This window comes from Eleutherodactylus coqui, chromosome 1 (assembly GCF_035609145.1).
Source record: "Eleutherodactylus coqui strain aEleCoq1 chromosome 1, aEleCoq1.hap1, whole genome shotgun sequence".
Classification (NCBI taxonomy): Eukaryota; Metazoa; Chordata; class Amphibia; order Anura; family Eleutherodactylidae; genus Eleutherodactylus; species Eleutherodactylus coqui.
The window spans coordinates 371,373,653-371,390,946 of record NC_089837.1 but is presented as its reverse complement, the minus strand read 5'-3'; the positions used below and the strand labels follow the sequence as shown (position 1 = coordinate 371,390,946).

At 40.5% G+C, this 17,294-nt stretch overlaps 1 protein-coding gene across 17 annotated transcripts in view; it reads right to left on the bottom strand.

Annotated features, from left to right (window-relative positions):
• The window catches only part of ABI3BP (ABI family member 3 binding protein), a 292,204-nt gene that overhangs the window by 204,939 nt on the left and 69,971 nt on the right, over positions 1 to 17,294 (bottom strand). For all 17 annotated transcript variants that reach the window (XM_066578216.1, XM_066578234.1, XM_066578294.1 and 14 more), the window contains exon 2: positions 14,366 to 14,545. In XM_066578216.1, the coding sequence (XP_066434313.1) occupies positions 14,366 to 14,545 (180 nt within the window). The remainder of the gene's footprint in view (positions 1 to 14,365; positions 14,546 to 17,294) is intronic.

Sequence of the window (17,294 nt, the reverse complement as noted above, 5' to 3'; positions counted from 1 at the left end):
TGCAAGTATTCTGTTGAAGCATAAATAATTAGTAATTACATTTAGAAGTAACGACATGTTTCTATTTTATGTACATTCCAGCTTAGCATACCACGCATTTCACTTTCAGGCTCGTATTGTCAAATTTTTGGGGTTTGTATTTAAAGTTCAACTCTTAACTTCAAAGGCTATACTACATTATATTATTATTGGCTGTAAGAGGTACCACTTGGCGGTGAGGAGGTGTTAGATGTGCTTCACTTCAAAGCAAATTCGAACCTTGCAACTTTAATTATTCAGATTAATATGAAAATTGTTTTTAGGAGGGTCCTATTTGCCAATCTTTTACATTTAGAGAAGACATTCTCACATATCTGTTATCTGCCAGCAGAGCTTGTATGTATCTGCGGACTTGCTTGGAATCTTTTGTAGCAGTTTTAAAGTTCATATGCCAGAAATTTAGTTTTTGTACATTTATCTTTGATAGGAAACTGAATAATGAGAACCTGTCACGTTGAACATGAAGTACGATCTGCAGGCATGTTATACAGCAGGAGAACTTGAGCAGATTGATCGCTTTTATTGTTTTATGGGGAAAAAATGAGTATAATGTTGTACTTTACGCATATAATTTTCTTCTCATTCTGGGCTTAAAGTGGCCATACACCATACAGAAGATGGTTGTTGGCTGAATGTTCTTTTAACTGATGTCTATTCCTCTGATCTTCACCATAAATACGCACACTCTGTCTGATTGAGTGAGCATGTTTTTTTGAATGGGGAATAAGCTGCTCTCAGACTTATCTCTTGCAGGAAAAACGGACTGGGTATGTTGAGATCTAACATGTCAAATCCTTCCGTTGTGGAGTTGGGACACCCCCATACACATTAGATTGTTGGTCGATCCTGCAGATTTGACCAACATTTGGTAATATCTAATACGGTATGGCCACCTTGAGGAGTCCAGTGGGTATTCTCTCTCTCTCTTTTCCTATATGACTGTACTTACACAGATAGTTGTCAGTCATTTAGTTAGATCACCCACTGAACTACTAAGCCTAGTGTGAATAAGGAATTCAATGAATTAAGTTAGAATGAATGTTCTTCACACAACTTAATATTTTTTGTACTGTAAGACACACCCAAGGTTTAGACACCAATAAATAGGAAAAACATATGTCAATACACATTAAAACTTCCCTAATGGTCTTCCCTAATAAAAGGGTCAATGTTAGTCATTTTGGTGGCCTATGATGGTTCCTTTGTTTTTGGAAGGTGTGAGCGTTATTAGCCAACAGTCTGCTCCTGTTACCATGTCTTCATCTTTTGAAACAAACGGCAATGTTGCACGTAGATACCTCCTACGTAAATGTTTGTGTATCATGTCTGATTTTTCTGCTTTATCCTCTTTGCTTTGCTGTGTCCTTTATAAGTATTTTTTTCTCCCTCTATGACATTAAATCTATGCCAAAATTGCGCCATGTTAATGAGTCTTTACTGGGAGGAGAGCTTTGGATGATCTGTTTATATTATACTAGGGGAAAGTACTCTGGATATGTATGTGTAATACATAGTACAGTATAGTAAGTATTTTAAAGTGAACCTGTCACCAGGTTTATGTTGCTTGAACCATGGGCAGCATGAACCCAGGACAGATATGCCCATTTGGCCCATGTATGTTTTATTCTGAAAGAGGTAGGCCGTGCCTGGTTCTCCCCACCCGGTCATCAAGACTAACAGCCCTTATCCTATACACAAGTATGGAGAGAAGCTGTCACTCTTGATGCTGCAGCCAGCGTGAGGCCAGTATGGCCCGGCCCTTCGACTTGAGAGCTCCGAATCAAACTTCTAAGTATGTTTTTTCTGAAACACAACAGTATTTTAAAACATACATGGGCCAAATGGGCATATCTGTCTCGGGTTCATGCTGCCCATGGTTCAAGCAACATAAACCTGGTGACAGGTTCACTTTAAAATACTTACTATGGTTTGGATGACAGGTTCCATTTAACATTTATAAATGTATTTAACAACTACAAGCCTTGTGTGATACAGAGTGTTAAGGCAGCAGAAATGCAGTCCTGAAGGTTGTGAGTTCAATCCCCACTTGGTTGAGGTAGCCAGCTCAAGGTTGACTCAGCCTTCTCTCCTTCCAAGGTTGGTAAAATGAGTACCCAGCTTGGTGGGGGGTAATAAATAAAAAATACCTGAAAGTGCTATGGAATATGTTGGTGCTATGCAAATAACAAGATTTATTTATTTAAAAGGTTTTTTGGCTACTAAATTTTTCAGTTTAGAAGACAATGGCTATTAGGTATTTATGTTTAGTCTGGAGCACTGACTTGCATCTCCTATATTGCTGCCTGCTCTGTTCTACTTGGCTGAAGGACCTTCTCATTGTGAGATCAGTCTTTCTCTATAGCAGCTACAGAATTTCTGGCAGCGTAATGCGAATCTCCCTCTCCTGCCCAGCACTGATCACACATATTAGAGAGAGAAAATGGTGCTGCCACACAGTTCTCTTAGGGATCTGGCGGAGTGCTTTATCAGTGCTCTACCAGACTATTAAGGAAGCAGTTGGGGAAGAGGGGAGTCCTGAACTGCTGGGCCACCTGACTTCGGACTATAAGATGCAGGCACTTTTTAGCAACATTTTTTTTGCTAAAAAGTGTCTTACAGTCTGAAAGATATGGTATATATTCATCTGCTCATCATTTCCTGCTCTGTAATATGCATGCAGATCAGAGTCTATATTTAGCCTAACAGGTTTTCTTTAACCAAACATTATAAGGCTTACATAATGTAATATTCCCTATTTTGCTGTCTCAGCCTATGCCACAGAGACATACAACAGGCCTTTTCAGAAACTGTAATAAATATGATCATTATCTGAGGTCAACTTTGTTGTAGGAGAATAACTGACTGAAGGATCCTCCAAGCAGTTCTTTTAACTTAGTTCCCTGCCTACAAACCTTAAAAAAGAGGGTTAAGGGGAGGGTTTAGCCACCTCACATTTTCTATTGATATATGCCTGCTGACTAGTTAATTGAAGTTTTGACTCTGTAAGTTTAAGCAGTGAGAAATGCTCTTATTACAACAGGAGTTGTTGAATCCTTATTAATTTCATCTGTGCATGTTTTTGTTTTTTTTTACATTTTCTAGAACTGAGCTGATTTACAATCTGCAAATATTTTTAAGTGTCGAACTGCTTGGAAAAGACAACAGAAAGAGTTGTATTGAAACAATATGTGCTGGAGTCAGTCTGAATTAGAGAAAAAGAGCTCAAGTATAGTACCACATCTGTGGTCTAAGTAAAGCTTAGAAAAATGTGTGTGACAACTATGTTTGTCATTGCACTGTCTACTTGGTTAGTGAATTTTTAGTATCTGTCACTGCTTGTATTGAACCTATGTAAATACAATAACAGGACATCTTTACTGGTCCAGCTGCAGCATGGATATACTGTATGTACTTTATCATTACAACACATATTACATTGCCATATTAAAAGGGATACCCCAGCAAAAACACATTTTCCATCCCTGCACCCCTCACTTCCTTGCATGTCACAATCTGGATGTCTCCTATGTACTGTATATGACAGTCACTTATATGCAGTGCAGCCTCCTGTCTGATGCTTATCAGGCATCATTTTGATGCTTGGATTTCTCCCTGCTTTCTCTTCCTCTGTGCTGTGCTAGCAATCCCATTATTCATCAGCATAACATTCTATGAGCACCTAGAGCCTGTACCATCTCTCCGCAGAAACTAATTATCATCATAATTACCTTCTATATTTAACTAAATATGCTAAAGACCATAACTATACAGGGGAGATGAAATGTCATTATAAATGTGTGACAGGAGCCTCTAATAATCAGCAGCAACTGTGATGGGAGTTTTTATGTTTCCCTTGTGAAGAGCCTGTGTGGTGCAGTCCAGGTAATCTCATTGCATAGGAACTGTGGTGACTGAAAAAGTGACTTCTTGAGAGAACACAAAGCTAAGTAAACCTCAAGTGATCACAATGAGATCACATGACCCACCTAAAGAAAAGACTCCAGGAATTCAGACAGAAGGGAATAACTAATGAGGGTAATACCAGCTGACTTATATATACTGGGGAATAGTTACATAATTAATGGAAAAAAAAATCAGAGTGACTCTTTAATTTTAAACATTAACCTTAATATAATCTCGAATATGCAATATTTATTAGTGTAGAGAACTATATCTCACTGATATACAGTATTTAGATTGTAAATGCGGTATTGTGTTTTGCTTTATACAGTATGTGTACTACATAATGTTTTGTACATAGGATTGTCATTTAGAGATGAGGGAGCACCCAAATGCTCAGGTCCGCGTTATTCGAGTCGAGCTTTTCGTAAAATTCGAGAGCTCTACTCAAGTAACGAACCCCATTGACTACAATGGGAGGCTTGAGTATTTTTGTATGTGGGACGCCGGGTGCCGAGCTTTTTTTCTCTAGGTCTCTCTCTCTCTCGCCTGCCTGCCAAAAAATTTGCCAATGACGTGGGCTGCGGCGGGGAGGGTCCAAAACAGGCACGTCACAGCGGGGAGGAACCAAAAACTTGTCGGGGTCGAACATGGCTTGATGCTTGTGTTCGAGTAATGAGCACTATCAACTATGCTAATACTCGAACAAGCATCAAGCTCGGCAGAGTATGTTCGCTCAACTCTAGTTGTCACCTTTTCCTAAAAAATAGTGTACAGGTTAATATGGGCAAACAGAGGTTGTGGCTTGAACTGGAGTCTAGGTCGGCTGCACACGAACGGATTTACATTGCAGAATCCGCGGTCGGCATCCGCAATAAATACTGTTCGTAACATGCTATGGGAAATCGCTTCTTCCTGCACACAAGCAGAAATCAATTACTATTTCCGCCTGCGGAGGAAAAATCGGAACATGTTCTATCTTTTTGGTAAAGATATGCGGATGGCTTTCATTGAAGTCAATGGAAGCTGTCCGACCTGCGGCCCTTCCATAATTGACATTGCGGAAAGGTCGCGGATTCTGCATCATCGCCTAGCAACAGCGCGGGAAAAGCAGGGATTAAAAAAAAATGTATTGCGCATGTCCAACGGCGATCCATATGGACCATTTGCAGTTTAGATAAACAGACTTCAGGACAGTTATGAGCGTCTGCTGGCTGGGCACAGGGACGGACACACTGGGCACACTGTGGGCTCACGCATGCAAAATCCGACCCATTCGTGTGTAGGCAGCTTTATTCTCAGAAGCTAGTTTTCAGAATGACAGGAGTTCTGACAGCTACACAATAAGTCAACAGTGTGATCAGGCAGCAGGGAAAGCAAGCAGGATGCTCAGCTGCATAGCTAGCTGGAGATAAAACCAGTAGAAAGAGGGAGATTGTGATCCCGCTGTATAGAGCTCTGGTAATATCACATCTGGAATACTGTTCTAGAGACTTCATCTACAGATAGACATTAATAAAATAGAATGTGTCCAAAGATGGGCTAAAAAAATGTTGGAATGTCTCAAGTACAAAATTTATCAGGGAAGACTTAAAGAACTTAATTTCCATAACCTGGAGGAAAAAGGGAAAGAAAGACATGACTGAAACCTTTACATACAATATGTAAATGAGATAAATAAGGTTCAGGGGGAAATGTATTTATTAGGTAGCTAAACACTAGAATAAGGAGGCACAGTCTTAGATTAGTTGGGGGAAGATCAGAAGCAATGTCAGAACAAACTTTCAGCAGATGTGGTTAGAAAATCAACAATTAATGAATTCAAGCCTGCCTGGGTAAACATACATCTATGCTAAGAGAGAAATAATATAAGGAAATAATAATAGGGCGGATTAGATGGACCATGTGCTCTTTTTCGGATGTCAATTTTCTATGTTTCTATTTTAAGCAGTCCTCCTTTCCAAAAAGAAAACAAGGAGAAAAGTTCATAATTTCTACAACAGGCTGTTGGAAAAACACATACTACCATCATGTAAACAGCACAACTATTCTTAATGATCTACCCCTGATTACTGTTTAAAGTGTAACCAAACTTTAAAAAAACTTCTGACATGTGTCTATCATAGGTCAGATGTATTGATCGTGGGGGTCTGGGTCCTTAGATCCCCACCTACTGTTCTTCGGGTAATTAGAGTTTTTGATATTATTTATATTATTACCCGTTTACCTTTAATTACTTTTGTAATCTTCTGATGTGTAAATGTCCTTCAGCATCATATGTACAGTTTTTAAAAGGTTCTGTTATGCCTCTCACCGTGTAATAAGGCCAAGTGAAGGCATTGGTTTGGTGTTGAAATGTGTTGCCACTCTAACAATCCTGACATATCTGGGCCCTTTATCAAGCCCACTGAAATCCTCCTTCTTCCTGCTCCTTACCTATCCATCGGGATGGCTGTTGCTCTCTGTGTCAGGTCATTTAGCTTGTTGTGCCATGGCACAACCGCATCAGGTAACATTATTCCTGCTTTTTCTCCAACCTCATTCGTCACTATTGTACTGCACCATGGAACACTATTTTTTTTCTCTTGTTTATAGTTAGTGTTAGTGATATGTCAGATGTATTGATAAGGGGGGCCAGGGTGCTGACCCCCAGCAATCACCAAAATAAGCAGGCAAAAGCATTCAGATAAACACTGTGCTATACTTTATGTTCAAGCCTTACGTATGTTAATAACTGAAAATAGTCCCAGAAAGTTTTATCACTATGCACAAAGTCTAAATATCAAAACATCATAGCATAAACCAGCCCATAATTAGTGTTGTGCGATTAATGAAATATTTAGTTTTGGAATACCCAACTCGATTTTCTAAACAATTATCACTGATTTCAATTGGTGTAAAATAATCAGCTTCAATAACGTGTGTTCGTGCGTGGCTTTTATATGTATGTGACTCAGCTGTTAACACTCTTGTTTTTCACTGTTGAGGTCCTGCATTCAGATTCTATCATGGATAAAATCAGTATGGACTGTGAAAACTCCATCCGGATGTTGGTTTAAATCTGACCAAAGGCAACAACTCAAAGCAGCAGTGCTAACGACTGAGTCACCACACCCATGCTTTTTACTCCAGAGGAGGAGAAGAACATGAAGACTAAACACAAAGAGGGCATAAAAACACCATATAAATGTTGTCATTGGACAGAGTTGAACCTAAAACTCCAGCAAGGCAACAGTGCAAATTGTTGAGCCACCATGCTTGCTTTTCCTTCTTCTTCCTTTCTTCTCCCTTCTCCTCCTCTGGTGAGAGAGAGAAAAAGAAGAAAGTGAAGAATACGGAGGAGTAATAAGAGAAAAAGAAAGTATAAGAAATAAGAGAAGGAAAATGGGAGAAAAAAGAAGATAAAGGAGAATAAGAAGGCTTCTTCTTCTTTGTTTTCTCCTCCTCCAGAGAAGAAGTACGATGAGAAAAAAGGAAGAAGCTTGCTAACTCAGTGGCTAGTACTGTTGCTTTTTAGCCCCAGGGCTCTATGTTCACAGCAGATTATGGGCAATATCTGCATTGAATTTCTATGTTCTCTGTGTGTTTATTTTTCTTATTTTTTTCCATCTTCACCTGCTCTGGAAAAAAAGAAGTGTGGTGACTCAGTTTTTTGCACTGCTGGAACTGTAGGTTCAGATCTGACCAAGGGCAACATCTGAATGTTTTTTAAAGTTCTCTTTGCGTTTATTCTTGCTGCTTTTCTCTTCTCTTGCTCTGGAGCTAAACAAACAAGTATACTTTGCTTTGCTGGAGTTCTGGGTTCAAATTTGACCGAGGGCAACAAGAGTTTTTATGTTCTCTTTGTGTTTATTCTTGTTAATGTTCTTCCCATTTACAGTGGAATGGACAAGCATGGTGGCTCAGTTGTTAGCATTACTGCTTTATAGTGACTGCTTTATAGTGTGGAGTTACAGGTTCAAATCCGACCAAGGGCATCAAATGGATGAGTTTTCTAATGTCCATGCAGAGGTTATCCTTGCTGAAATTTGAACTTTGGACCCCAGCACTGAAAGGCAAGAGTGCTATCAACTGAGCCATATTCATAGAAAATACACACACTCCTACTTCTAACCATTTTTTGCTTAAAATTGGGTCAGGATGATCTAATTCAATTTTATTACTCGACCAATCATGACGAGCAACGCTACTTATAATGAAAAGAAATTCACAAAAACAAATAACCATCAACACTGATTTTAATTTTCAATGCTTTTGCAGTGAGTAACCTGTTGTTAGGTGGTGATACACAAAGACAGAATGCATCTAAATATTTTAGATCAGGGATTCACAATCTGTAGTCCAGGAGCCACATGTCTTCTTGTCATGGCATTATGTGTAGCACCAAACTGAGAGCACAGAGTGCAGTATATAGGAGTGGTACAATCTGCCAATGTGGCCCTTGGACCAGAAAAAGTTGTCGAAGAGGGAATTACATATTCTTCATTTTGGTAGCTAAGAAACTAAGAAATAAAAAGGTAAAAGCTGAATTTTTAAATTACTTAGAAATATATATATAAAAACATAAAAAAGGGGAGAAGCTGTGTTCCAAGTGGCCATAAAAAGGGAAAGGAAGAATACAGGAGAAATGTAGAGCCAATATGTATATGTACTCAAATACTTCATTCAAGCCCTTAGGAGACAAAGTATCTGGACAAAAATTACAAATCATCTCTTTAGTGCGTAGTCTAGAGAATTCGCCATAGGGTATTTTTTTCTAATGGGGCCAAACACATGAAGAAGGGATCTTTATTGTGATTATTTAAAAAGTGTCTAGAGACACTGTGGTTCAAAAAGCCATTTGTAATGTTTGAGTGACGTTTGTTTGTCATTGTTCTGAGGGCGTTTAATAGTGTGGTACACATATTTTAAACCACAAGGGCATTCAAGCAAATATACAATGTAATTTGAATCACAGTTTAGAAAGTCTCTTATAATGTCATTTCTGTTCTCATTTTGAATAAAAACCTGCTTTCTGTTATGGCAAATATTCAGATAGCATTTGCAGTTTCGTATTCTACATCTGAATGAGCCATGAATCTATGCACCCCAGGTGGGATGTATTGCAGTACGGGATTGGGTCTTTCTTTGGTGAGGGTGAAAGGGAGCCAGTAAAGTACTAAGGGTCTTGTATCTTCAGAAGACTACCTGCGGACGACTGGAGATATTATCTGAAAGGAAGGAGTACCTCCGCAAAATCCTCCAGGTTTGTATTTACCTGTGACATTGTCCGTCTCCAGTGCGCAGTTCCCCATGTCAGCCTGTCTGGATTCTGGTTAGGCAGGGAATTTTGTTCATCAGGCCTTGGTGGACCACTACCAGATTCCTATCCAATGTCTGGAAAGACCCCTGGTGGTGACAACTGTGAGTGAAGGCACCCTTTCTGAGACCATCTAGTTTGTCACAAAGCAGCTGGTTCTGAAAGTAGGTCCTGTCCACTCAGAGAAAATTTCCTTGCTAGTTCTTCTGAGATCCACTACTCCCCTGTTGCTAGGCCTGCCCTGGCTTCGTCTCCATAATCTCACGTTGGTTTGGAGCTTTGGGAGGGTGTTATATTGGAGGTTATCCTCCCAATGTAAGTGCCTGCTTCCAATGCTATCTGTTTGTCTCTCCTCAGTGCCTCATAACCTCTGGCCAGAGAGGTCTTCATTGCTACAGTTTCCTGCAAAGGTGATGCAGAGATCCTCAGTCAGTCATGATAATGTTTTGTCTCCTCTTCGCTCACCTAATAGTAAGCAACAATCGGACAATCTCACTCCTCCCAAGCAACCGAATAGCTCCACCTGTGCCCCTGCCCACAACTGACGTCAAGAACCGAGCCATGGACAGTTCGGTTCCAGATGAGGTTCTCTGTCTTTAGGTGGACGTTGGGAGCTCGAGTAGCTAGTCTCACAACGACAAGCTGTGGACTCTCTCCAAAATAGGTCTACTGTAAAAAATAGTAGCATTGTGCTATTCCAGGCAGACACGGGAATCGCTCTGCTTCCTCTGTTTGAATCAACTCTGTTCTATTTTCTACCAGCAATGAGGGAGTTATCCCCTCTCAGTGCTCACAGCCCAGCTGCAGCTTAAATAGGAACTATACTTCTATGTGAGCTGGGGACCCTTTCTCTTTGCCTCAGAATTGATGTGCGTTTGTTTCAAACACCCAGCACATCTAGGTCGCCCGTCTTTAGACTGTTCTGTCTTTTGAGCCGGTATCTGTATCTGTTTATTTTGTATGTTCTTTGCCTTATGCTTTAGCCTGTGTGCATGTGTCCATTTCTCTCCAGTCTGTGCATCATTCCTGTTATCTGTGGTAGTCAGTCCTGTTCTGTACTTTGTGTAGACAATCCCTCTTTCCTGTCAGGGATAGTCTGCCTCAAGGATCCAGTGCAGGGCCGTTCTTATCAAAACGCCTACCCTGCTTACAGGGAGGGGCCTTCCCATCTTCCTGCTTAGCTAAGGGCAAGTTACCCATCTGAGTTTTCCCTGCTTTAGTACCTCTGACCACTGGAGTCAGCTGCCAGCCATACTAGATCTTGTCTAAAAGCCAGGTCTGGTTGGTTAGCACAGTAAGTCCAGAGGCCTAACAAGTCCATTGTGACCACCCTGAGTAAAGAGGTAGCTGAGCTCCAGGAGTTCTGTGCCACCTACCAGAGAAAAGTGGAGGATTTACAAAGAGAAATAGATGGGTTACAGAGGCAACTCTTGGAGGTGCACAATGCAAGTTCAGATGTCCACATGCCACTGCCAGCAAAATTTGGTGGAGATCATCATCAATATCGAGGATTTCTTAACCAGATAAATCCTACTCCATTTACTAGTGGCAGAAAGAAGGTATTGTTTATCGTCAAACTTCTCACAGATGAGGCACTTGCAGCGGTCTTGCCGTACATGGAAACCAACAGTAACCTCCTCCATAGTCTTGATATCTTTATTACTGCTATGAATCAAGTTTTTGATGACCCAAATTGCTGTGCCGTAGCAGAAGGTAGATTACATAACCTCTGTTGCCGAATACACAGCAGAATTTCGTCGCTGGGTGATTGACACCACATGGAACCTAGCTGCTCAGAAGAGTCAATTCTGATGAGGATTATCAGTGCAAGTAAAAGATGAACTTGCCAGAGTGGGAATCCCTGACAATTTGAAGGACTTTATTCGATTATGCATTTGTATTGATCAGAGACTAAGAATGAAAAAAGGAGAAGCTGTGCATTTTTGTAAACCATCCTGCCTACTCTTTTAGCCAACCAGCATTTAACCCCCAGCAAGGAACCAAAACAGTTCCTGAGCCAATGAAAATTGACGTTATCTGCAAACCCCTTTCCCTAGAAGAGAAGGAAAGGTGCCGTACGGAGAATTTATGTCTCTGGTGGTTCGGGACATTATGCCGTCAATTGCCACAACAAGTTCCAAAAGACTTTACCAGTGCTAAGACCCTAGGCAAATCTAACATTCCAAAGCATGTCATACATTCCAAAATGGGTATGACAGGTTTGTAGAATTGTGTGATTTTGGTTCGTACTAGTACTGGTGTTTTGGTTGCTGAGTTGATTTTAAACACGGGTCTCAGTGGAAGTGCAGAAAATAGATATGTTGTTGGATGAGATTTGAACTGATTTGAGGAGAAGGGGGGGTCCGTGCTTTGTTCTAGAAATGAAATGAGCTGGATGGTAGGTATAGCAGATACAGGGGGATGGTTGTTTGTTGTGATTATAGGTGATCTGGTAGGTAATTGTGGTATTATTAATCCTGAATGGGGACTTGACTGCTTGGCGGGATATTGTATGGGAAGGTAGGTGGATTAAGAGGTTTTATGGATATGCTGATGGAATGAGCATTAGGATCTCTTTGCTAAGCTAATTTTCCATTTTTAATCAATTTGTCAAGTATTGAGTTTGAGAAAGAAAGCACTTAACATTAAATCCTGAGAAGAAGGGGTCACTGGGAAATGCTGACTGGATGGGGATCAACGGGCCTCTTGGAGCTAAATTGTTATCTTTAGATACAGTTAAAAATAACCAATCCAGGGTGTGACACCATAATGTCTCCATACAGGCTTCCACCTGATATTTGGATGGGGTGGATATGTAAACAGTATGTGTATCAGAATGTTGCCATTTGCAAGAATTTTCAAAACGGTTAGGTAGAGTTATGATTAAATTATTCAAATTGTTTCGAAGGTCATTATGAAGGGATTTTACAATCCTCCTGGGAAGAGTGAGCTATTCATTTCTCAGCTTTTGCATTCCGCTTTGCTAGATTCAGAAAACAGGACCGGAGTTCTCAAAACAGGATCCGTACATGTAGAGATATATAAAAGAAGAGTTTAGGACAGCGTTTCAAGAATGTGTATACACATATTATATGTAAATTATAATGTGGACTTACCTGGTGTGAGCCTCCCATAAAAAAAAACAGGCCGCCACACCACTAGTCCTAGTTTGCCTTCAGTGTATTCTGGCACTAATCCACTTCACCACCTAATCCCCGTATAACTCAGTACAGACAGGGAGCGCATCAAGGAAAAGCCCAGGGTACGCTGGTACCTTGGTTGTAAAATGCAAGGAAAATAAATTATAAAAGAACCTAATGCTCCAGGTTGGTACAAAGTTCTAAAGGAATTAAGGGAAAATATAATATCTACATATAATACATGTATACACATTCTTGGAGTGCTGTCCTAAACCCTTCTTTCATCTTCTCAACACTGACAGCCTTTCAAGAATGTTTCAAGCACCTTGAATCTGCAGTATGTAATGGAGAATTAATGGTGTTCTGAGAGATGAAGTTTTGGCAACTCTATAAAAGGTGTCAATACTAAAGTCATCTTCACGTTAGGAGGTTCTCCCTTCTCGCACTCTAGCATGAGTTACATGGCCAGTCCAGACCAACATATATATTTAACGCATTCAGACAAATTTCAATGTATATGTGTATTTAGCGAGATTATGCCTGATACAGAAATCGAAGACCAGTATTAAAACAAAATATGGCTCATGAGGCGCTCCCCTCAATTTATCAAATGGCACCTAGAATTAGATTGTATCAGCCCTCTTTGATTTCAATACTTCTAATGCACTAGCTTTTCCATACAAGACCGTGATTAAGGAATCTAACATGTTTTATAAGATTCTTATTTACCTGACATTATACAATATAATATATAACTTTAAATGCAAACTTTCTAGTCCAAATGTACTTAATAGTGCAAAATATATAACATTCAAAGGGAGCAAGAATGTTCATAGCTACTGCAGTCTTCCATCGTTCCAGGAGGACAAATTCATAAAAAAAAATTCTAACGATCTTCTAGAAACTAAACAACTGACCAAGCCACAGTTCTGTAGAGGCTGTGCCAGCCCTAGCAATATTTACAGCAGGAAAAATGATTTGCTACTACCAAGACGGATGTGACAATCCCATGACATAATAAAAAGAGATGAGCGAGCACCCAAATGCTCGGGTCCGCGTTATTCCAGTTGAGCTTTTCAGAAAATTTGAGAGCTCTACTCAAGTAACGAACACCGTTGATTACAATGGGAGACTCGAGCTTTTTTGTATGAGGGACGCCGGGTCCCGAGCTTTTTTTTTCTTCTTGGTTCATGCTCTCTCTCTCTCCCTTTCTCTCTCCCTGCCAGCCAAATAATTTGCCATTGATACGCACGCTGCATCGCAGGGGGGAGGGGCCAAAACAGGCATGTCACAGTGGGGAAGAGCCAAAAACTGGGGCGGGGTCGAACACGGCGTGATGCTCGTTCGAGTAACGAGCACCATCGAGTATGCTAATACTCGAACGAGCATCAAGCTCGGCAGAGTACTTCGCTCAACTCTAATAATAATGCTTTATAGAGCAGGGTCATAAAACTGGAAATTAAACTATGTAACATGATGGAAAAACTATTTTCCTCACCTAAACCATATCCATCTTTATGTCTTTTTTTTTTAACAGCAGCAGTACTGATTGGCATTGCTACGGGCAGGTGTTAGCTGTAAGAAATGCTGGCACCCGCATTGTATGGAGCTGGATCGACCCCCCGATACTCCTCCATACAAACTCTGTACCTCCATGATGAAAACGTACGTTCTGGAGCATTAAGGAGTTAAGGAATGGAGTCCGAATCATAGAATCAACAGTGTTGATAGTGATAAGCGTGTCAGTTTTCTAGACCAGTAGATTGAGGAAAATGAACTATGCAGGCATTCAGTACATGCACACATGGTGCTTTCTGTGCATCAGCACATCATGTGAGCAAACCTGTTGAGGGTACTTGTGAAAAAAAAGAAAAGAAAATCACCCAAATCACATTGCGCTCAGATAGACAATCGCAATTTTACAAGTGTGAGTTTCATGTAAATACAGCCTAATTCTTTTTAATGAATTTACAGATTTGAGACTTACCGACATCTGTTATATATGACTTCCCATTTTCTGGCCATTGGATATACTGGTTTGTGAAGTAGTTGCTGCCATATCCTAGGATAAAACCTTCCAGCTTGATATTTTGATTTGGCCGGTGAAATTTCATTATAAGTGTGTCACCCGTGATGTTAATATGGGCCTTCATATTTAGTTTCTTTACTGCAGGGAAAAAAGGACAATAAATATGAGAATGCATTGTACAAGAATCATTATAGCACACAGCTCTCACACAATGGCAAAGATATTAATTTCATATAACATATACAAACATATACAAATTGTAACAGTTTGTTCTTACCTGTAATACAAAGATGTGTATATATATATATATAAAACATTTCTACAGATTTTTAGTGAATGGCAAGTTTTACTATGGCCGGTGACATGAGCAGCACGGATCCAGCACAAAGCCCCCAACAGCATATGCAGCATGCTATGCTATTTTGTCCAGGAAAAACAGCAACCCAATCCACTGTACCCTCCCAGTCATTACAGCCCCCCCATGTACTATGCCCACAACCAATCATCAAACCCCTAATTTATTATACACACCCTATCAGTCATCACAGCATACACAAGTACTATAAACAATCCCCAATCATCACAGCTCACTAGTCATTAGAGTCTCCAATGTACAACCCAATTCCAAAAAAGAATGTGACTTTTATTATCTTATCCACATGACTGATACCATAATCCATTGCAAATTTACTATGTGCAAATGCTCATGGAAAATCTGCGTTTTTTCTAGTAAATGGTCATTTGCTCCACTACCAGCTGGGTTGGTGGATAACCAGCCTGGTACAACTGTAAGAATAGTGCAGGGCCTATGTGAGAGTCCTCTACCTGGACTCTGTGTTTCCTTTTCTATTGGCATAAGCATTATGAACACACTGTATAAAATTGGACACGCAAAATATTCCCTTCAAAGACAAAAGACAACAGACTGCTACAATATTAAGAAAGGAATGCCTTTCCTTGGGCTTCTTATGTTTAAGAATTTGACTTAGTTTGGTAGTTAGCAATGCAGTAATTTTAGGATTTTTTTCATTTCCACTTTCCAAGAGCTTTGACTTTTTAATTTTCCATTTGAAAAATAAAATCTGGAGAACCCCTGACACTTTTATCATAAGCGTCAAGAGGAGACATATACTACAGAGTGAAGACAGTAGGAAACAAAGCAATGCCTTGAACTCACTCTTAGTTCCCATTAAAAGCTTACCATATGTAGTGTTTTTTACTTTATTTGCTTTATCTAAAGAGTAACTACACTTTTTTTTATTACAAAACAGGTGATTCTAAGCATTTTTGCATTAAGTTTTATCAGCGAATTCTGTACATTTTTTTGCACAAAATCCCTCTTCAGCTATGCAGCTAAGTGAAGATGGGGCAGAGAAATCTGTCTTCACCTAAGTGCCTAGCAGAAGAGGGCGCTCCAGCTGTTCCTGCACTGTTCTCTGTAGTGCAGGCACAGCTGTTTTTATTTAACAGGGTATTGATAAATGCCTGCTTTATATTTCATTGATTTTTAACCCCACTTGGTCTTCTTGTGCTCCCAAGATAGGATCTATAACTAGTTTGTGTGTCCATATGTAAGACATTTATTAAGCATGTCGACATTGACTCCAGTCTGTTTATTTTACCTGATAATATTAAGCATACCATCCCAAATGGTCGCTTGGCTATTTCTAGACAGAAAGGTATGCTGATGAATTTACTGTTAGAGCAAGGGCTTAGAGCAAGATTTGGGCTTCTTTCATGCTGGCTGAGCAATTTCTAAGAAATGTATTTGATTGAGCTGCACTTTACCCTATGCTAATCAACCTGAGTTAAAAGTTAGGAATGCCCTTTTGATATTCATACATTTGTGAGACCATAGAGAATAACACTCCTGGTTTTATCATTCTCATCAATTAACTTTAGCCAATTGTATATCTGTTATAGCCATGTGTGCATAGGGGGTGGGGTCCGCGACTTCACAGAGGCTCACTTAATTCAGATAAAAGTTCAAGGTGCTTTTATCTTTCTTGCTTCCAGCACTAAAACAATGTAACACAAAGAATAAGCAGCCACTGGCGGCTCTTGAGCTTTAGGACAAAATAGAAGACAAAATACGCCGTAACTCAGCAAGGCGCCAGCTATGCCCTACATTCCTCTCAACCAAGGCTGGCTCGCAGAAAACTTTGATCAGGAACCGATAGTAATAGCTCTCACTTCTAGGTTCTGATCACGACTGCATGGCCTTGCAGTCTTTTATGTCCCAGTAATGAGCTCAGTGCTTGCAGCTGAGCTCCCTGAGACCCACAAGGAAGCTATGGACTAGATCCTTGCGTCATCCAGGCCAAGTGTCTGGGTGAGATGTACACGGACACAATAAGGCCGGCTGTCCCAGGGGCGTTGCAATATACCACTGAGAATTGCCGCTGCAGGGGATCACTAATGTCACTGCAATTTTCCACGTGATTTTCCGCAATGAACCTATCATTATGATAGCTTTATTGCGGAAAATCACAGCATGCCGCGATTTTTATATGCGAACGGAAACTTATCGGGATTTTCCGCTCTTGTACATCGGGCTGCGCTTTCCATAGATTTCCTATGGAAAGCATTCATTGCCTTACCTGCGTGTGGATTATTGCTGCGGGTAAGGGCGCCGGCACACGAGCGGGATTTCCGCCGCTGCAAGCCTACATAGGATTGCGTTAACAAATGCAATCCTATGCAGACAGCTGCAGTTTGGTCTCGCGCGGCAAACAAACTGCGGCATGCTCTATTTCTGTGCAGAGCTCGCAGAGCCCCGCACAGAAACGTCACTCACCTGCCGCCGGCTCCGGTCTGTGCATGAGCCGGCTGCCTGGCAAGCCTGCACATCAAACAGCCAGAGCCGCGGGCACGGGTGAGTACGCGC